Source organism: Vitis vinifera, chromosome 17 (assembly GCF_030704535.1).
Source record: "Vitis vinifera cultivar Pinot Noir 40024 chromosome 17, ASM3070453v1".
Classification (NCBI taxonomy): Eukaryota; Viridiplantae; Streptophyta; class Magnoliopsida; order Vitales; family Vitaceae; genus Vitis; species Vitis vinifera.
The window spans coordinates 17,878,484-17,900,389 of record NC_081821.1 but is presented as its reverse complement, the minus strand read 5'-3'; the positions used below and the strand labels follow the sequence as shown (position 1 = coordinate 17,900,389).

Here is a 21,906-nt window from a genome sequence, read left to right as displayed (position 1 = left end):
ATGGAATTGACTATCAAGAGATGTTTGCACCAGTTGCTAACATGAATACTATGAGAGTTTTACTGTCTCTTGTTGCAAATTTAAATTGGCCTCTCCACCCACTTATTATCAAAAATGCTTTTCTAAATGGCAAACTTGAAGAAGAAGTCTATATGCAGTTACCACCTAGCTTTGAAGAAAACTATGGTAGAGAAAAGGTGTGCAGGTTATAATGATCATTGTATGGATTAAAGCAGTCTCCTTGGCTTGGTCTGATTGTTTTTCAATATCTATTAAGGGAGCAGGATATCTACAAAGTCAGTCAGATCACACCATGTTTTTCAAATTTTCCAGAGAAGTTTGACAAGAGATGATGTGTATGAAATTGATCACCTGAAAAAGGAACTTGCAAATAAATTTGAGATGAAAGATTTGGGCCTTCTAAGATATTTCTTGGGTATGGAAATGGCACGTTCAAAGACTGGTATTGTAGTCACACAAAGAAAATATGCACTTAACTTGTTGAAGGTAAGTAAGAATGTTAGGTTGCAAGCCTACTAAAGTTCCGATTGACCCAAACCATAAAATTGGCCTCACCGAAGGTGGTTAAAATGTCAATAAGGAGAGGTACTAGAGACTTGTGGGAAGTTGATTTATTTGTCACATACTAGACCGGATATTGCATTTGCTATTAGTGTAGTAAACAAGTTCATGCATGCACCTAAGGGGGAGCATTTAGAAGTTTGTACAAAATCCTAAAATACCTCAAGAGAACTCCGGGTATCATTATACAAAAAGGATGAACAGATTCAAGTGGAAGCATTTACAAATGCAAATTGGGCAGGCGATAGAAGATCTACTTTAGGTTATTGTACATTTGTTGGTGGAAATCTTGTAACTTGGAGAAGTAAAAAAAAAACAGTGGCGGCAAGAAGTAGCACCGAGGTAGAATTGAAAGTTGTGGCTCAAGGTATGTGTGAGCTCCTTTGGTTAAGAAAACTACTTGAAGAATTAAGGATCAAGATTGAGGGACCAGTGAAGCTCTACCGTGATAATAAGACAGCCATAAATATTGCTAACAATCCAATGCAAGAAGACAAAACCAAACATGTTAAGATAGATAGACATTTTATTAAAGAAAAGTTGGAGAGTGGATTAATTTGCATGCCTTTCGTGTCAACTAATGAATAACTAGCAAATATCGACACCAAAGATCTACCCAAGCAAGCATTCGAGCTACCAATTAACAAGCTAGGTCTCATTGATATTTTGAAATTTTCAAACCAGCTTGAGGAGTGTAGGAAAACAGCTTAGATTATTCTTTAACCTCCAAAAATTAAGGCCAAGATTTTTTCCAAATTTAAACACAATATTTTTGGGTAGTTAAGGATAGGATCAGAATTAGGAAAATAAAGATTATTCTTTAATGTATTTCCATGTATATTACAACTGATTTCTAGGAGTTCCAATTATGCATATTTCTTCTTTTTCCTATATATTTTGTATCCATTCATATTGTAAAGAATCAAAAAAAGTCTTCGTCAATAAAATCTTTTATTCTGGTTTCTCCATGGCTGCACACAAACATAATTCAATATTTTGAACGAAAACTTATGAGATAATTCGTGTATTTTTCTTAGAAACATATCTAAAGAATACAAAATGTTGGAATAGAAGTAGTGATATGTGATTCACTTCATTTATTTCTACTATTCTTCTTGTTCATTAATGATTGTTAGTTGAAGTGTTCTATTACTTATTTTATGCCCTTTTTTTCTCCAAACCTCATGTAGTGATAGTATTTACTGTGAGCATTGTCGTCCCCAACCAAAGAAGAATTGAGTCCACTTGCATAAAAAAAATATATATATAAATATGTCTTCAATCTCTGGTCCTAAGGATTGAAATACTATGTTTCCAATATTTCCCCAATTTGATTTAATAAACATAAAAATATAAATAGCTCACATAAAAATTGGCATGCAAGCACAAATTAAGTTTTTATGATATATATAAACAGAGAGCCTAAGGGGCATGTTTCCAGGTGGAAATAAGAACTAGGGTAAATTATAAAAACCACCCTTGGTATGTTCACCTCTCAATTTGACTTTTAAACTTTTCTTTTAGAGCAATGTCAACCCTAAACATGTGACAAGCGCGTTTATAGATATGATATTTTAGATATGTTCAATTCATACAAATGTTTTTCTAAAAAGAAAATCTTAAAAAAGAAAAAAAGAAAAGCTTCTTCTCCATATTTGGATATATATTAGGGTTGATGTTGCTTCAGAAATTAGTTTAGGGATAAATTGAAATACGATGAAAGTCCTGGAGTGGTTTTTGTAATTTTCCCTAGGAGTTATTTCTGATTTTAAAAGCATAAACATATGAGTAATACAGAAATCAGACTTGGTAGCATGTCTACAAAATCTGCTTGGAAGTGATTTTCTCAAAAACAGGTCATTTTTGGAAAATCTCGAAACATTGCTTTTGTGTTTTAAGAAAGCAAACATTTTATTGCTGGAAAGGAAACCAAAAACAAACAAACATTTTATTTCTTTTACATATCTATTATTATTCACAAAAAAAAAAAAAAAAAAAAAATCAAATTTGTCATCTTTCTTTTTGTTTCCAATTTTCTCAGCAACCAAACAGAAAGAACGAAATAGAACAAAAGAAAAGGATACCTTGGAGTGCTTGGCGTTGAGCTCCTTGGACACAGACGCTTTCTCATTCATATTTGCCTCTTTCGCCTTGAATTTTTCACGCTTATTTCTTTTTTCTTAGTTTTAATTGATGAATAACAATGATAGAAACAAAGCGAAGAAGGCAAACAAGGAGAGAGAAAGGAAGAAAAAAAAATGGAACTTGATTCTAAAAAAGGAAAATTGGAATCGGATTTGAATTTTTTCTCTCAAACGTCTAGTAGTGGCTCTACATCTTCCCAGGAAAAGCCGTTAGGAGTTTTTGCTTTCCCTACAATTTCGCATTTTTATTGCAGTAAAAAAAAATTACTGTAAATTATATAAATTAACCCCTACTTTTATTCTTCTCTAATTATATTCAATCCAAAACTATGCTAAGGACTTTTATTGTTGTCCATGTACTTGTCACATTGGTTTTTCTATCTATTTTTGTTGATATATTTTAATAAAAAAAATTATTTGATATTTTAGTATTAAAAATGAATTACTTTGAAAACTATCTATTTTTGTTGATAAATTTTAATAAAAAAATTTATTTGATATTTTAGTATTAAAAATGAATTACTTTGAAAACTATCTATTTTTGTTGATAAATTTTATTAAAAAAATATATTTGATATTTTAGTGTTAAAAATTAATTACTTGAAAAAAAATTATGAATTCAATTAAAATACTATCATTTTTATAATTAATCCAAAATTTTATTGACTTTTTCTAATTTCAAAAATTAATTGTTGCTAAACTTTATATATATATTTTTTGCGGAAGTAGACTATTTTTAAAAAATATCTAAAAAAAAAAAAAAACCAGAAATTTGAATTTCAAGCATAACTCACCTTTTGAAAAAACCAATGAACTTGTCTTTTCACAAGATAGTTCAATATATATATATATAAAGTAAACTAGTCTTGTAAAAAGAATAGTACAAAAAGGTTTTATTGTAAAACGGGGAAGTTATTTTTTTTTTTAAATTAAATTCAATATAAAATTTGAATTGTCTCTGTAAAAGACAAGTTCAAAACAAAAAATGAATTCATTTTTGAAAAGATGAGTTTAGTGAAAAAATAAAAAATAATAATAATAATGAAAAATATCATATTTTTATATTTAATTTTAGAACATCCATATTTTAATAATATTTTTTAAAATAACATTTAAAAAGAATACATATGCATGGATGGACAGGACACAATTTGACTCAGGAGGGTTTGGATAAGTATTCTTCAATACTTGGATGGAGTAGAGTTTTGTTAACCCCACCTTGTGTTGGAGTTGGCCCAAGAGATTGCAAACCAAGCCTCCCTTGAGTTAGAATTTTGAATTTCAAGCATAACTCACCTTTTGAAAAAACCAATGTAGTTTTTATTTTTTTGGGTATACCATTTGAAATGCATCCGCATTTGGTGATATCGTTTTATAACTTGGTAATTTGTTCCTTGTTCCTTCTTTCCATCGCCACTTGCCACAACCAACTTCACCCGCTCATAGCCACTTAAACCATAAATTAAAACTCGACAGTGAACTCAATAGAAATAAGGAAGTTTTAAGCTCCTCCTAAAGGCCAGAATATCATAGTGGGTGGTATTCACTGCGAAGGACGATCAAATCTACTCATCAAATGCGGTTAAGTATTAGTAGTCGCATATAATGATTGTAAATCAATAAATATTTATTTGCTAAGGAAAGAATTTAAATCGAAAACGCTGGGCTAAATTGATTCCTATCATTTTTTTAAATAAGTCGTTTACTTCATTTTCTTTATTTTAACCTTTCAAAAGACTATAAGTAGTGTGGTCAAGGCCAACTTTTGTCTAAAACGGAGAGTGAAAGAAGCAAATGGCAGTAATTGGCCCTAACGGGGGATGGAAAACACCAACAAGTACTTCAGAAGAACCCATAGAGATGGGCTCTTAAGAATCCTGATGTTCTCAGTGACGAGAGACATTGGATAATGTAGGCCCCTCTATGTTTGATGATGCACAATTTATCCTGCCTTGATGAGCCTCCAACTTCATCCATCAAACCAAGGCCTTTAGCATGTCCTAAGAACTTAATTGTAGGACTGTTAAGCCTACCGGTACGGTGCACCAGGTCTATGTAGGACTTCTCAAGCCCTACTCCCAAATCGAGTAAGAGTGATAACATTAAGGCACCACACCCTAAGTGGGATGTATTCTAGGGAGTGTGGAGATCAAACAAAGAGGTTGTGGATGATAGAGACTTGAAGGAAGGTAGGCCCCATCATTCATAGAATGAGGGAGTTTTGTGTTGACACTATCCATACAAAGGGTAAGGTCAACACCACCTTATATTGAAGCAAGCCAATGTCAACCTTACCTTAGGGATTAGGTTAAGACCACCTTATACCCTTCTAAGTCAATCAACCTTGTTCTAGTTCCTAAGGGACTAAAGGGGCCATCCCTTCGCTCCTCATGTAGGTAAAAGAGCGATGTGTCACAGGATGCACAAATGACCCTTCTCATGGGCTTATATAGGAGGTGAGAAGCTTCTGGAAACTCCTGGAGTCATCTATACTAAGCCATTGGTGGGAAGAGTGTGGAAGCTTCTAGAAAAACCTAGAAATGTCCACACATCTTTACACTATGGTGGAAGGCATGAGAAGAGTCTAAGGCTTTCTAGAGAGTTCCAAAGGTCTCTTGTATATTCTATACATCGGCTTGTACATAGACTTGTCTAGGGTGCTCTCAAATATTCATGATTTGTAAGGAACCCTCCAAGATTCCAGAGACTTCCTAAGGTGCCTATAAATAGGTGAGACCCTCATTTGGTCAAGGCACCAAGCAAGTGAGTTCCAAAGCACTTGTAAAGTTTCCTTTAAGCAATAAAAGCTTCCATTTTTCAAAAGTTGCCTACTACACCTTCTAAAGCTTCCAAGTCGTAAGCATCTTAGCCTAGCAAACTAAGCATTGTGAGTAAGACCGACTTAGCAAGATCAAGGGTATTAGCTTGTCTAAGTGCCGCATGAAATTAGGAAAAGACTAAATCTATAGCAGTTGGTATTAGAGCACGACTACGAAGTGGGCATAGTGAAGGAAGCATGTTGGGCTCCAATGTGAACGAGACTAGTGAGCAAACCCATGGAAGGGCGACCGAGCTTGCTGCACGGGGCAGGGGTAGGAAGGATAAGTCTTGTGATGCCTTAGCCAACATGGAGGCAAGGCTAACCAAGGTGGAGATAGCCATGGCAAACACCTGGGAAGGGGTGGACTTGATTGAGCAAGACTTGGAGAAGGGCTTAAAGGATATCAGGGAGCAGATCAAGGACCTTTGTGAGGGGGTGCTCGTCTCACAAGTTTAGTCGATGTCACACGAGGAGTTCATGTCCTTTCAAGACAAGGTCATGATCATGTTTGCTAGCATAGAGTCAAGGGTGGAGGCCTTGGTTGCACGCATGGAGGCTCGAGACCAGGAGGTTCGATAAGAGTTGACCATCTACAAGATCACCGTGTCAGCATGGGTCATGGCCACTCATGAGACACCAAGAGTGGAGGTGCCAAAGTCACACACGTTCAGTGGCAAGTGGGATGCCAAGGAGCTGGACAACTTCTTATGACACATGGAGAGGTACTTTGAGGTTATCGCACTAACGGATGAAGCCACTAAGGTACGTATTGCGACCCTCTACCTCACTAATAATGCTACTTTATGGTGGTGTTAGAGGTTTGCTGACATAGAAAAGGGGACATGCACCATAGACACATGGGATGTCTTTAAGTAAGAGATCAAAAGGCAATTCTACCCTGAGGATGTGACTTACCTAGCAAGGAAAAACATGAAATGTCTCAAGCACATGGGCTCGATCTGTGAGTATGTCAAAGAGTTCTCTACACTTATACTTGAGATACCTAACATGTCCGAGAAGGAGCTACTGTTAAACTTCATGGACAACCTGCAAAGCTAGGCTGAGCAAGAGTTGAGGAGACATGGTGTCCAAGACCTAACCACGACCATGGCGGGAGTGGAGTCCTTGATGGAATACAAAAGGGGAGACTTCTCCAAGCCCAAGCCACAGTCCAAGGTTAATCATGCTAAAGGTGGGAAAGACAAGGGATCACGGGGCTACACTCCTAAGGAAAGATCAAGCAAGACCCTTGGTGGCAAGGATGGCAAAGGCAAGGGCAAACAGAAGGAGTTCATGCCCAGAACCAACTGCTTCTTATGTGACGGTCCACACTGGACATTAGACTACGCCAAGAGGAAAGCCCTAAATGCCATGATCGGAGAGAAGGAGAAGGAGGGTGATGCTCATGTGGGATCATTACAACTCCTAAACACCCTCAAGGCTAAGCCAGTGCCTAAGACGCCTCAAAACAAAAGGCTAATGTATGTAGAGGCCCTTGTAAATGGGAAGGCCACTAAGGCCTTAGTGGACACTGGTGTCACTCATAACTTTGTCTCAAAGGATGAGACAAAAAGGATAAAGCTCCAAGCATCCAAGGAAGGATTAATTCAATTGCTAAGCCATCATACAGAGTAGCACGCAGGGTGGCTATGCACATTAGCTCATGGGAAGGAAGGGTAGACTTCACAGTGGCACCCATGGATGACTTCAAGATGGTACTAGGGATGGACTTCCTACAAAAGGTCAAGGTGTAGACCTTCAATTTTGTCCCTTTAGCACATGTCTTTAAATTTGTTTTCAATGCTCCACAGTAGTTCCTTGGTGGCCTATTACTACTCGTACAACTTACCTTTTTCTGAGCCACCTCGGAGAGTTTGGTTGAGGGATTATCTGACCCCTTATTGTGACTCTTGGCAGCCCTAATTTAGACTTAGGCTTTTTTTCAATCTTTTTTAGGATAACTTTTAGGCCCACTTAGACACTTCATTAGGCTTAGTTCACTTAGGCCCATTTAAGCACTTTTAAACCCACTTTTTATACGACTGGCATGATTGCATGGCCTACATGACTTGTGTGGCTTATATCGATTTCTTTATTATTTTTATTTTATTTTATTTTATCTTATTACAAGTTTTCGAAATCATATTTCTTAGCTTGTTGGGCATGAGGAAACGGGTCGTCATCTATTTGGAAGGAGAATCAACATAATTTTGAAAAAAAAAGGAGATTTTGTTTTTAGAAGGATAACACATATATTATTTCCATGGGAGAATCGGTTATAAAAGGGAAGAAAATAAGAAAGGAAAGTAGATTACAAAAGGAAGGAATGAGGGGATTTTCCTCCAGCAGATTTGGGGGGTTCTTAGGGGGAAGGCTGACACATATACGTGAGGGAAGAAAGGGAGAGGGGGAGGATTCTTTTGATTGTGAGGGGTGGAAAGGTGCAGAAGAGCAGGAAAAGGGAGATTGCAACCAGGAATCTGCCAGGTACGCTTCTTGTTCTTTTTTTTTATTTTTTTTGTATTCCCGTTTACATTCCACTCTAGATTCTCTGGCTGTTTTCGAGAAGTTATTTTTGCTGATTGGAGTGGACATTGAGCCACTTATTTACGTTGTTGAATCGAAATTTCCTTCAAGCTTGCTCTGTTATGATTGTGTTCTTGATTTCTTAGATTCTTTCTACAAATAGCTGAAACAGAGATTTATGGCTGAGCTTTAATGTTTGTGAAATCTTGGTATAATCTGAACTAAGTTTGTCTTAATGTGTTCAATTCTTCAAGCCATTTTGAAAAGCATAAAATGTGACTTATTCTGATTACCCACCCATCATCTTCCTTTTCCCTGTTTTCTCTTCTTTTCTTTCTTGGTCTTTTTTGTGTGCATCTGTATCTACGTTTCTTCCCTTTCTTTACCTTGGTATTCTCGGATATGGGGACTATGAGCATTCCGAGAAATGTGGGAACTTGATAAAGGCTGTGTAAAACGGGTTTTCTTGGAGTTAAACAGATGCAGAGGTTACCATAGTTCTTGAGGGTTCTTAGTTTATGGCATCGCCCATTCCACCTGGATACCTCAGCCGCCATTCCACCGGGATACCTCAGCTGCCATTCCACTCGGCCGACATCCCATTTTCTCTGGATGTCTCACAGCCGCCATTCCACCCGGATACCTCAACCGCCATTCCACCCGGCCGACATCCCATTTTCTCTGGATGTCTCACAGCCGCCATTCCACCCAGATACCTCAGTCGTCATTCTATCCGACCGACACCCCACTTCCACCCGGATGTCTCACAGTCGTCATTCTATCCGGCCAATGTTCTACCTTATCCGGATGTCTCACAGCCGCCATTTTATCCGGCCGACATTCCACCTTCTCCGGATATTTCACACCCGGCACCTGCCGCCGGATGGGAGAGGAGGACGATTCAACTTCCAATTGAGCTTACAAATCAAGATGTCTTTTAAGTTGAAGCATTTGACAGTTGAACACTCTTGTAGTGAATTGGTCCCTTCTATCCAGAATTTCCCGGCTTCACTTCATGGCAACCTTGCTATATACACCTTCTCCTCTGTTTGCTTCTTTGATTGGGAACTTATTGTTTTAAATTGAATTTTTGAACCTTTGTTCAACTAAACATTCCTGGTTTTGAAAAATTCATCTTAAGTCCTTTTCTAGGTATAAAATCCATATTCTAACACACTCTTACTGCCATTTTCCTTCCGACATGCATTTTCACTATTTTATTTGATTTTCAACTGATTTTCTTGATTTTTCTCGATTTTCAACAAGCATGAACAAACTTCATGATTCCAAACAATGGAGTTCATTGAATCAATTCGTGCAAAAGTAATATGGACTTTGGTGAGGGTCCTACATTCTTGATATCTTTACTAATATTGATTTTAAAGATGATTGTTTGGTATTTAATTGATTTTGTTTCCTCTTGGAGATATGCTTGAATTTTTTTTATATTTGTTATTGGGCTAACCTTGCTTCCCATAAAGGCGCTTTAGCTTGCTATCCAAGTACGCTCCTTCTAATCTTTTTTTGAGAATTCTATAGACACGTATGCTATGGGTGACTACATCCATGCACGATGTGATTCTTGGGTGTTTAAATATATATTAGATTTGCCCGGATAAGACATATGTTGTGTGATAGATTCCTATACTAACTCTTATGTTGTATGATAGCGCTTGAAGAGCGGTTTAGGTACGCACCCTAACTCTCCTTTATTGCAATTTGATTGTGTTTGGCATGCCACTCTTTAAAATCACCTAGCCTACTTAGGTATCCATAATTAACTGATTAATGGCCACACTTCCCTTAACTTTGTTAGTAGAGACCTTTATAGGGCTTAGAGGGGTGCTACCTCCTAGAGGTACCTTCCCAATAAGTAATCTGATCCTCGGATTTAGACTCAGGTTTTTCAAAGACATGTTTTTTCCAAAAATTATGGAGTCACATTTTAGGGTTTTTCTTTCTTGTTTTATTTTCCCTTTAAAATAAAAATAAAATAAGTGGCAACTCCGACTTTTCCAAAAATTATTTTTCACAAATAAAAAACGAGTCTCGCCGATCAAGTGGGGGTGCACGTGAAAAATGCAGGTCCACACAAGGCCATGCCACTACCCTTCCTACGCTCAATGACTATCCTAAAGGAGAAGAAACCATGCATGGTCCCTATGGTCACCGAAGGTTTGCCCAAGACCCCTATGTTATTGGCTATGCAAGTAAAGAAAGGGTTAAAGAGAAATGAGGTGACCTACATGACCACCCTTAAGGGGGAAAAGGATGATGGGTTGGGAGAGCCCATGCCTAAGGAAATTGAAGGAGTCCTTGATGAGTTCAAGGATGTGATGTCGCCCAAGTTGCCCAAGAGACTACCACCTAAAAGAAAGGAATACCATAAGATCGAGTTAGAGCCAAGAGCTAAGCCCCCTGCTATGTGGCCATATAGGATGACACCGCCCAAACTGGAGGAGCTAAAGAGACAACTTAAGGAGTTGTTGGACGCAGGGTTCATCCAACCATCCAAGGCTCCCTATGGCGTGCCGGTCTTATTTCAAAAGAAGCATGATGGGTCCCTATGAATGTGCATCAACTATTGGGCACTCAACAAGGTGACGATAAAGAATAAGTACCCTATTCTGCTCATCATTGACTTATTTGATCAACTTGGTAGGGCGAGATACTTCACGAAGCTATACTTAAGGCACTTTGTGAGTGCCAACCAAAAGAACTGAGCTAAGTTGCTAGATGTGGCCTAGTTCTCATACAACTTACAATGGAGTGAGGCGACCAATAAGAGCCCGTTTGAGTTAGCCACGGGGAAGCAACCATTGACTCCTCACACACTAGCAATGGGCTATACAGGGAGAAGTCCGATGGCTTTCAAGTTTGCTATACTTGGACAAGGTGCTAAGAAAATGAAGAAGTGGGTTGACAAGATGCGACGTCACATAAAGTATAAGATTAGAGACATGGTGCTTGTCAAGCTCCTTCCTCAATAATTCAAGTTGCTAAGGCTGGTTGCATAAAGGCCTTGTGAGGAGGATGAAAGACCCTTCCTTATACTTGGGAAGGTCGACAAGGTGTCCTACAAAGTTGAGTTGCCACCGAGGTTGAAGATTCATCCTATCTTCCACGTGAGTTACTTAAAACCATATCACGAAGACAAGGATAACCAAAGCTGAGAATTGTCCAAGAGGGCACCTACAGTTGTAGTGACTTTCTATGATAAGGAGATAAAATACATCATCACATACCGAGTCATAAGGAAATGAGGTATGCATCCGACTACGGAATAATTGGTGAAGTGGAAGGGACAACCAAAGAGCGAGGCTAGCTGGGAGCTAGCAGACACGCTATGGCAGGTCCAAGAGTAGATTGAGCAGTTTTGGGCGGAAGGCACAACGATTATGTTTTCGGCTTAGGTGGGGGAAAGTGTCACAGGATGCACAAATGACCCTTCCCATGGGCTTATATAGGAGGTGGGAAACGTTTGGAAACTCTTGGAGCCATCTACACTAAGCCATTGGTGGGAAGAGTGTGGAAGCTTCTAAAGAAGCCTAAAGATGTCCACATATCTCTTCACTATGGTGGAAGGCATGAGAAGAGTCCAAGGCTTTCTAGAGAGATCCAAAGGTCTCTTGTATATTCTTGTACATAGGCTTGTACATAGACTTGTCTAGGATGTTCTAGAATATTCATGATTTGTAAGGAACCCTCTAAGATTTCGAAGACTTCCTAAAGTGCCTATAAATAGGTGAGACCCTCATTCGGCCAAGACACCAAACAAGTGAGTTCTAAAGCACTTGCAAAGCTTCCTCTAAGCAATAAAAACTTTCATTCTTCAAGAGTTGCCTACTACGCCTTCTAAAGCTTCCAAGTCGTAAGCATCTTAGCCTAGCAAGCTAAGCATCAGGAGTAAGACGAGCTTAGCAAGATCAAGGGTCTTGGCTTGTCTAAGTGTCGCACAAACTTAGGAAAATACTAAGTCCGTGACAAATGTCTCACTAAGAAAGTATCTTCCTAATTGGAGGGTGATGGTACACTCCTTTAGCATTAGACATTAGTGGCCATTGATTGAAGTGAGAGTGGACACCTATGCCAAGCATGCCTTTCAATCTAACAAGAGTATGCATCAATGCTTATGTTGTAGCAATACAAGAAACATGTACTTGCATGAATGAAGAATCGTCTGATACGCATACTAATGCATTACTAATGATCTAATATTTTGCGTTGGAACAAGTTAGGAGTGTGTATAGGTCTACATAGAGTGAACAAAGTTGGGCATCAACACATTTCTCAAAAAAAATTTCCTTATCACATCTTGCAATAATCCCTTAACTTATTATCAATTCAATTGGCAATTACAAGACCTTGCATCACTTCTTGATTACTTGAACAAGTCAATGGTTGAAGTAACTTTTTCTGCCCTAAAATTTGGTCAAACTTATCAATATCTCCATTGTGCTTTCCACACATTGAAAAAAGTCCCATAAACAAAATAATAACCTAAGACTAAAAGCATTACTAAATTACTACTAGACAACCACAACTAAAATAGAGGGGTTAACAAGAGCCAGTTAGAAATTCAACAATGGATTATTTAGACCTATAGGAAACTCTACAAGCTCTTCCAACTATCAAAAAGAAAAAAAAATGTAATTTCACCAACATTAAAATAAATACAAAAAGTTTTTGTGTGCAATGATCATTTGCCACATTAACAAGCAGTGAAAAAAAAAACCCAATAAAAATGGTTGTGCAAATAACATTTTATTTTTATTCATCTTCCTTTCAAGTTATACCATGCCCAAGTTTTCATCCAACAGCTTGCAGATATATAAGTAAAAAATTGAGACATAAAAGTACAAAATTTGAACCCCATCACAAAACATCACCCAACAGTAAGCAAGTTATTCAGCCAAACATTTCTTCCAACATTGAGTGAGCAAATCATTACTATTTTTGTAGTTTGAATCATCACTTAAAATGAGGTTTCTCCATAAAACCTCCCAAACCAACTATCAACATAGACAATTCTAACCATGGCATTCTTCTATGAAAATTTTTATTTTATGAATTAAAATGTTAAATTTTTGCTACTCTTGATGAGCTCACACAACACAAAAGTAAATATAAAAAATCACACAACACAAAGCAAATTATTCAGCTGAATATTCCATCTACCTATATGAAGAAACTAAGAATCATTCAATCGTATATTCAATTGTGTATTTTTTACATAATCGGGTCCCAATTTAACATATACACAGAGAGCAAAATATGGGGAAAAAAAAATAAAAATCAAACCAAACATTTAGCTTGAATATCTTCTACCACAATATCCTGCAAATCACCCCCAAAATCATACGGGATTTCCACACTCCCCCTCAAATTGGATCATAGATATTAATCATGTCCAACTTGCAAATAAAATCTTCAAAGCTAGATTTCTATAACCCCTTGGTGAATATATCTGCCAATTGTTCCCTTATAGGGATATAAGTCATGCAAATAGTCCCCTTCTCAATTTTCTCCTTTATAAAGTGTCTATCCACCCACTTCTATATGTTTAATTTTATCGTGCTGAACAGGATTATGAGAAATACCAATGGCGGCTTTGTTGTCGCAATAGAGTTAGATGGGGAGCTCTACTATAATGTGTAGTTCTTTCAACAGTTTCTGCAACCATAGTCATTCACACATACCTGTGCAACTGCTCTGAATTGAGTCTCAACACTACTTCTGGCTACTACACTCTGCTTCTTACTTCTTCATTTTACTATATTTCCCCAAACATAGGTATAGTAGCCGGTAGTAGACCTTATGTCTTCTACTAATCCCGCCCAATCTACATCTGTATAGATCTCTACCTTCTTACTGTCACCCTTCTTAAAGAATAGTCCTCTCCCTGGATAACCCTTTAGATATCTGAAGATCTTATACACTGCTTCCAAGTGACTTTCCTTTGGTGAATGCATGTATTGGCTAACCACGCTTACGACGAAAGCAATGTCTAGTCTAGTGTGAGAAAGGTAGATCAGTCTACCTACTAGTTACTGATATCTTTCTCTATTCATGGGCTTTCCGTCCTTTTTCTTGCCTTGATAAGGGTATCGCTTGGCTTGCAACCAAGCATGGTAATCTCAGTTAACAAGTCAAGTACATAATTTCTATGGGAGATACTAATTCCCTTCCTTGATCTGAAAACCTTCATTCCTAGGAAATACCGCATTTGACCCAGAACTTTTACCTCAAACTTTGTGGCTAAGACCTTCTTCAACCTCTCTACTTCTCCTGTTTATCTTCAGTGAGAATGATGTCATCGAAATACACGATTAGAATGGTCATCCTTCCATCGTTGGACTGTTTGAAGAACATAATATGATCCGACTGCTCTTGTCGGTATCTTTAGTTCTTAATCACCTTTGCAAATCTATCGAACCATACTCTTGGAGATTGCTTGAGACCATACAAAGATTTCTTCAATTTGCATACCCTGGTTTCTTCTTTTTCCTTACAAAACCTTGGTGGTAGCGTCATAAACACTTCTTCTTCCAGCTCACCATTCAGAAAGGCATTCTTGATATCAAATTGATGGAATTGCCAGTCTAGGTTTGCTAACAAGGATAAGAAAACTTGTATAGTGTTCAGTTTTTCCACTGGTGTAAATGTCTTGGTATAGTAAATGTCATAGGTTTGAGTGAACCCCTTTGCAACCAGGCGAGCTTTGTATCGTTCTATTGTATCATCCACCTTATATTTCACTATGAATACCCATTAACAGCCCACCGATTTCTTCTCTCTTGGCAAAGTCATCACTTCCCAAGTCCCATTTTTTTTCCAATGCCCTTATTTCTTCCATCACTACCTCCCTCCATTCTGGAATCTCCAAGGCTTCTTGAATGTTTTTAGGAATATGGATTCTATCAAGGTTAGTCGTAAAAGCACGACACTTTGTAGAAAGAGCATTATAAGACACAAATTTTGAGATGGGATGGAGAGTACATGAACGAGGTTGCTTCCTAAGAGCAATGGGTAAGTCATCTGTTACCTGATCAAGATTGGAGCTAGACTCTTAAGGGGTTGAAACTATCACTGGTTCTGACTCTTTTAGTGCTTCGGAGGTGAGTGTCTCATTGGACTTAGATTTTGGCCTCTTTAAGTAGACGAGTGTTTCCCTATTTGTCTGTATTTTCATATCTCCCCCTAAGTTCAAGTGTCCTTCTGTATTAGGCGAAGGGGTAGATATAAGGCATGAAGTGGATTCGAACACAGCAACATCGAGGTAGTCTAAGGTTAAGGGGGGTCTAGCTTCACTCACGGACTCCCCCTAAAGCGAGTAGCAGGGAGTATGCTGGAAGAATGTAACATCTAGGCTATATAGCTTTTGTGAAATTAGGTTATAGCATTTGTAGCCCTTTTGTATGGAAGAGTAGCCAAGAAAGACACATTTAAGCGCTCTAGGATCCAATTTGTTTCGCTTAGGTGCATGAGCGTGGACAAACACAGTGGACCCAAAGACACTAAGTGGAAGATGTGCACCGAGTCTAGAATGGAGAAAAAACTCTTGGAGTTTTTGGAGAGGTGTGACAAAAGATAAGACCTTACTAGGCATTCGGTTAATAAGGTATGTGGTTGTCAAAATGGAGTCACCCCAAAATTGTGAGGGCATGTGAGAGGTAAATAGCAAGGCATGAGCAACTTCAAAAATATATCTATTTTTCCGTTCTGCAACCCCATTTTGCCAAGGGGTGTCAACGTAAGAACTTTGATGGATAATACAATTTTCTTGTAAATAAGTGCTTAAGAAGTGATTGAAATACTCATTACCATTATCAGTACGAAGAATTTGAATTTTGGTGTGAAATTGAATTTGTATCATAAAGTGAAAGTTCATAAAGACTTATCGAACATTGGTTTTATCCGTCAACAAATATACCCAACACAGGCGAGTGTGATCATCAATAAAAGTAAGAAACCATTTTTTATGGGTCCTATTAGGGGTACATGAGGGTCCCCATAGATCACTATGAATTAGAGTAAATGGTATGGATGGTTTATACTTAGATTTAGGAAAAGATGCACGATGGTGTTTGACAAGTTCACACACTTCACATTGGAAATCCCATGAAGCTTTATTTGAACATAGTGAAGGAAATAAATGTTGCAAGTACTGAAAGATAGGATGACCCATCCTTTTGTGCCATAACAAAAGTTCACTTTCCCTAAGACTGGATGCAGAATTACAAATAGTAGGAGGACATTGTCCACGCACATTAGCTTCATTGAAGTAATATAGCCCCTCACATTCCTTAGCACTGCCAATCATCTTCCCCAATGATAGGTCCTGAAAAACACAATGAAATGGTAGGAATTTAGTTGAGTAATTAGACTGTTTAGTTAACTGGCTAATAGACAACAAATTGCAAGATAAATTAGGAACATGTAGGACATGCTTGAGAGTAATAGACTCAGAAATACGAATACTCCCTTTGTCAGCAATTAAGGATAAAGTACCATCTGCAATTTTTACTTTTAAATTACCGACACAAGGATATGTAAAAAATAAATGATGAGCATCAGTCATATGATCAGATGCACCAGAGTTAATAATCTAGGGAGTAATATGAGACGTGGTGCTAAGTGCTATAAAAAAGGTACCTTTGTGGGCTAAAGAACCAAATGACAAAGTAGTAGAAGACTGACCAGAGGCTTGGAAATTAGAAAAAAGCTCATATAATTTTGTAAGCTGGTCGGAATTAAACCCCACACTAGAAGTTGACTAATGATTTTCTGTGGGAATTTTGTCTGCCTGGGTTTCGGTGGAGACCTGATGACTATGGCCTTTATTGATCTGTTTGGGCTTCCAATTCGCGGGCTTGCCATGTAAAGTCCAACAAGTGTCTTTAGTGTGGCCCGTTTTTTTTTTTACAATGCTCACAATTACTCCTCTTAGACTATCTTGGGCCAAATCCAACATGAGGCTCATGGGTTACAAGTGCTGAAGCCTTGGGCTCAGGAGTGAGAGGTTCCTACAACATCACTTTTCTTTTGCTTTCCTCAAGTTGCACCTCAGAGAAGACCTCTCGGATGGAGGGTAGTGGTTGGCGACTAAGAACCCTATTCCTAATGTCGTCAAGCTTGCGGTTCAGTCCCGCTAGAAACTCAAAGACTCTCTCGTTCTCCATCTTCTTCTTGAATCGCACACTGTCACCCATGCACTCGCATTCCTTTTCGCGGCTGAAATCGAGATCTTGCCACAAACCCAACATCTCGGTGTAGTATTCTGCGACTTCCTGATCCCCTTGCTTCATCTACCAAAGTTGCATCTTGAATTTGAAGATTTGGGAAGCATTCTCGGCATCAGAGTATGTTTCCCATATCACATCCCACACATCCTTTGCCGTCAAGAGGAACATATACGTTTCCCAAATGGCTGACTTCATGGAGTTGATCAAGCATGAGGTGATGAAAGAGTTTTCAGACCACCATTTTTGGAATGCTGCTGCATCAGTCGGAGGTGGTCGTCGAGTCTCGCCGGTAAGAAACCCTAGCTTTCCATTTCCGTCAATCACAAGCTTGATTGCTTGTGTCCACTCTCTATAATTCTTACCATTCAATTTTTCAATGGTAAGATGGAGTGGGGAGTTGTCAAATGCACCAGCCGAGCCCATGGAGAAGTTTATCTCCGACTCTCTTTCCTGGGTTGCTGATTGATTGGACTCATGGTTGTCTCCTTTGTGGGCAGCCATGGATTGATTAGGGTTTTAGAGCAATCTGTGCTCTAATACCATGAAGAAACTGAGAATCATTCAATCGTATATTCAATTGTGTATTTTTTACACAATCGGGTCCCTATTTAATATATACGCAGAGAGCAAAATATGGAAAAAATAAAATATGGAAAAAAATAAAAATCAAACCAAACATTTAGCCTAAATATCTTCTACCACAATATCCTACAAATCACCCTTAAAATCATACGGGATTTCCACACTATTCCGCCAAAACTTTGACCTCATCTTAAACTAACTTATCTGCTTTTGAGTTCTTAACCAAGAATGGACAGCAAACTGCTAAACTAAAAAACTAAACAATCCTAATTTGATAAATTTAGCTTATTCTGTATGTATAATATGATATTTAGCTACTCCAACATGAAACACCAAAAAGTTTATTACTTTTTTTTAGAGGTAGTGATTTTGATACGATCCAACAACAAGACTCGAAAATGACACAAATTTTATCAGTTTTAGTTTGGGCATAATTATGTCTATGCCAACTTGTATAACCCATTTAATAAACAGGGTTTGGTCACTCAATACATCTAACCTATTTATTTAATTATGTCAAAATTGACCTAATTCATTTATGACTCATTTAACCTAATTTGTTAATTTTATATATTTAAAAAAATTGAAAAATTAAAATACACTTTTAATTATGAATATTATATAACTAAACAGTTGAATAACTAAAGTAAAACTTTACATATTTCATTATAGAAATTAAAAATATGTCGTATTAAAACATTAAATAAAATTATAAACAAAAATAAATGTAAGAATTTAATTTGGTTTTTATGCTATAAACATATCATAATTAAAAATCAAATAATTAAATGTGAGTTTGATACACCACTTATTGTTTTATTTTAAAATTAGAAAATAGTAATAACTTTTATATAAGATACAAAAACTTTTAGAGGCTTATATTAAAAAGTAATAATTTTAAAAATTGATTAACAAAATTGTGGAATCAAAAAACTTTTATTACCTCAAATTTTAAAATTTCTAAAGATAATTTTTAAAGACTAGGTAAAATTTATACTTTTTTTTGCATAGGTTGTTGTAATTTATATAAAAGTTTCTGTTTTTAAAAACAAAAAAAATAGAAAGCGTATCCAAACAAACATGAAATTAATTAATATTTAAAAAAAAAACAATTAAAAGGTATTGTTTAACACATCATAATTGTATTTACAAGTTATTTGTGTAAATTCATATAGAGTCAACTCAACCCATTTATTAAACAAGTTAAATAGGTTGTGTTATTCCTATAGTTTTACGGTTAAGGTGCAAAAGTCTTCTAAGCTAGGTTTAGACTCAACACAAGACACACACTTGAATGAAGTGAAACATACTTGGATGTATATCATGTTTATAAAATATGATGCAATATCCAACCCGAGCAAGAAAAAGTTCATAATTCCAAACATTCAACAAAAATAAAATAAAATCATATGAATTTCAATATACCATTAGAAATGTTAACAATAAAAGAGTTAAAAAAATATAATGAAGTAAACCAACTGGGCCTCTCCAACAAGGTGCACACCTCGACAAGGAAGGTGTTATAATGAGGGAGCGGTTGAGCCTTGGGTCCAGGCTCGCCTTTTACAACTACAGATATTGGCATTTAGTTTGAATACTTATGTAAATTTCAGTATTTCATCCAACAGCTAGTAAGCAATATCTTTAAACTGATAAACACCAACCAATTATCAATTTCTTTGGCAGCTCTCCTTGTGGAGACTTTGCAATAATTTCAGAACTTTTTTCCTAGGAAATCTTTTTCAAAACAATTTCCATCGAATCATTTTTCAATAAACAGTTCATTTTCGCTGCCAAAAAGTAAACGATTCAACTGAACAATTCATCGAACCGTTGATACCCACATCTCAAATCAATGAATACACCCAATTCAGCATATAAAGAATTCAACAATTACTACTATTTCTGCGGTGCCTTTTGTGGGGTCTGTGAAACTATGAAAAGGTAAAGAATTGACCATGTTTCCCAGGAAATATTTTCCAAAACAAGTTCCAAAGGGTGTACCCATTATTTTTCGGTGTTTTTCTCATATTTCTTCGATTTGGAAGGAAGAAAACAGTTTTCATTTACGCAGCCAAACAGTAGGCAAAAAAAAAAGACAATTCTAACTGAACATTTCATCAAACAGTTAATGACCCATATAGAATCAACGAATTTACCCAATTCAGGACAGAGAATTGAACAATCACTACTATTTCTGCTGCACCTCTTGGGGGGTTTTGGCGACGATGGAGATCGCGTGTAGGCCAGAGCTGAGTTCATCCGCTAACAAGTCGTAGACCATACGGTGTCGCTTGACGAGGGTGTGGCCCGTGAACTTTGGAGAGACGATCTTCAGGTTGAAGTGAGTCTCCTGCGGAGCGTTGGGGAGGGCCCTCATGGGCGCGTGGCCAGCGTGCTGGTGGGAGACGTCTTCGATCTCTAGAAGCGTAGCTTCGAGCGCGGATTGGAGTTTTTGCCTCATCCTGTAGGCTCTCGACACCACCACATTGGTTCCGCGCGAGGCCATCTTTTGTGTTGGTCTTGTTTGAGGCTTCCTTATGTGAGGAGGAAGTGGTCTGTCTTTATGGGCTCCTCAAAATGTCATTACCGTAAAATAAAAACAATTTAGGGACGTTCGTGCTCCGGCCCAGATTTTTTTAAATTATTAAATAATAAATAAAATTTCAAGATTTTTTGTATTTTTATTTTTATGAGAAATAAACTTATAATTTAATCTAACAATAGATAAAGTTAGGGATGACAATGAAGTAGGTTTTTTCGAGTACCCATCCTACCCCGCCTCTAATGAAAAGGGTTTGAAATTTAAATAAATGGGTGGGTTGTGCGGGTTTGAGATTTTTTTTAAAACCCAGATGGGTTTGAAATTGTCTTGTCTCACATCTCCTAATTATATATAAAATTAATTTAATATTTATTTACCTATTTTTAATAATAATAATAATAATAAATATTTTTAATAAAATGTGTTGTAAAAATAATAATATTTGATATTATTTATAAAATTATATTTATTTTAATGTAATTAAAAAAATTAAATAATTTTTGTAATCTTCTTTTAATTTTTCAAAAAAAAAAAAGTTAAAAGGAGTGAGGCAAGTATTGGAATTTCATATACCCACCCCGCCCCATTTAATTTTTTTAATAGAATGGGGATGAGAATTATTTGCAATAAACAGTGTGGGGTTGGGATAAGGGTAACCTGTCTTGAAGTTGCCCCATTATCATTCCTAAAGAGAGTTGAACAAAGATATTTTATTAGCACAAGAGTAGGTGAAATTTGATTTCGAAAGGGATTTAAGAATGTTTTGCTTGTATTTTTCAAAATAAATATAAGACTTGGTTTGAATCAATGTTTTCAGGATTAGATTGGATATTAAACCAGAAAAGTTACCGATTCACATTTTATTGGTTGGACTGGTGGTCAAACAGGTGATATCATAAATATATAATTTATATTTTATTAAAATTTAAAATAATTATAAAATATTTAAAATATATAATTAAAAATTAATAATATTTATTATATTATTTATTCATTTTTATATAAATGTATTAATGTTTTAAATTTATTAAACAAAATATATACAATATTTAAATATGAAAATATATTGAAAATGGTAAATTGTAGTATATTAATATTTATTATACCATTTCTTTCTTATATTTTTTTTTAGATGTAGATATGACTCCTGAGGATCTACAAATAGGACAAGGAGGGCTTCAAGATGTCCCAAGAGATTTTGGAACAACCTAGTGGATTGTAGTGTAGTTGTTATGTTGGTTTATTTTGGGACTTGTATTAGCAAACTTTGAAATTATATATTTGTACTGAGACTTTATTTTGATTAATTTGCTGATATTGTGGACTTTCATTTTAGACTTGAGTTGGATATCACATTGTTATTAAATTTTCTTGTTGCTCTTGAGTAGTGATTGGTATATTGATAAATTGAAATGTTAGTTGGAGGGAGCTCTAGTGTGATTTATGTTTAGAAAATAAAAA

At 36.6% G+C, this 21,906-nt stretch overlaps 1 protein-coding gene across 4 annotated transcripts in view; it reads right to left on the bottom strand.

Moving 5' to 3' along the window:
• LOC100266762 (probable ADP-ribosylation factor GTPase-activating protein AGD15) overlaps positions 1-20,487 on the bottom strand; it is a 51,164-nt gene extending 30,677 nt beyond the window's left edge. For 2 of the 4 annotated variants that reach the window (XM_019226704.2, XM_019226703.2), the window contains exon 1: positions 20,107-20,487. In XM_019226704.2, coding sequence (XP_019082249.1) covers positions 20,107-20,409 — 303 coding nt within the window. In that variant the 5' untranslated portion in view covers positions 20,410-20,487. Of the gene's footprint in view, positions 1-2,666; positions 3,149-20,106 lie in introns of those variants that run through there. The other 2 variants (XM_010665619.3, XM_059734105.1) reach the window with 2 other exon arrangements.
• Between the last annotated feature and the right edge of the window lie 1,419 nt (positions 20,488-21,906).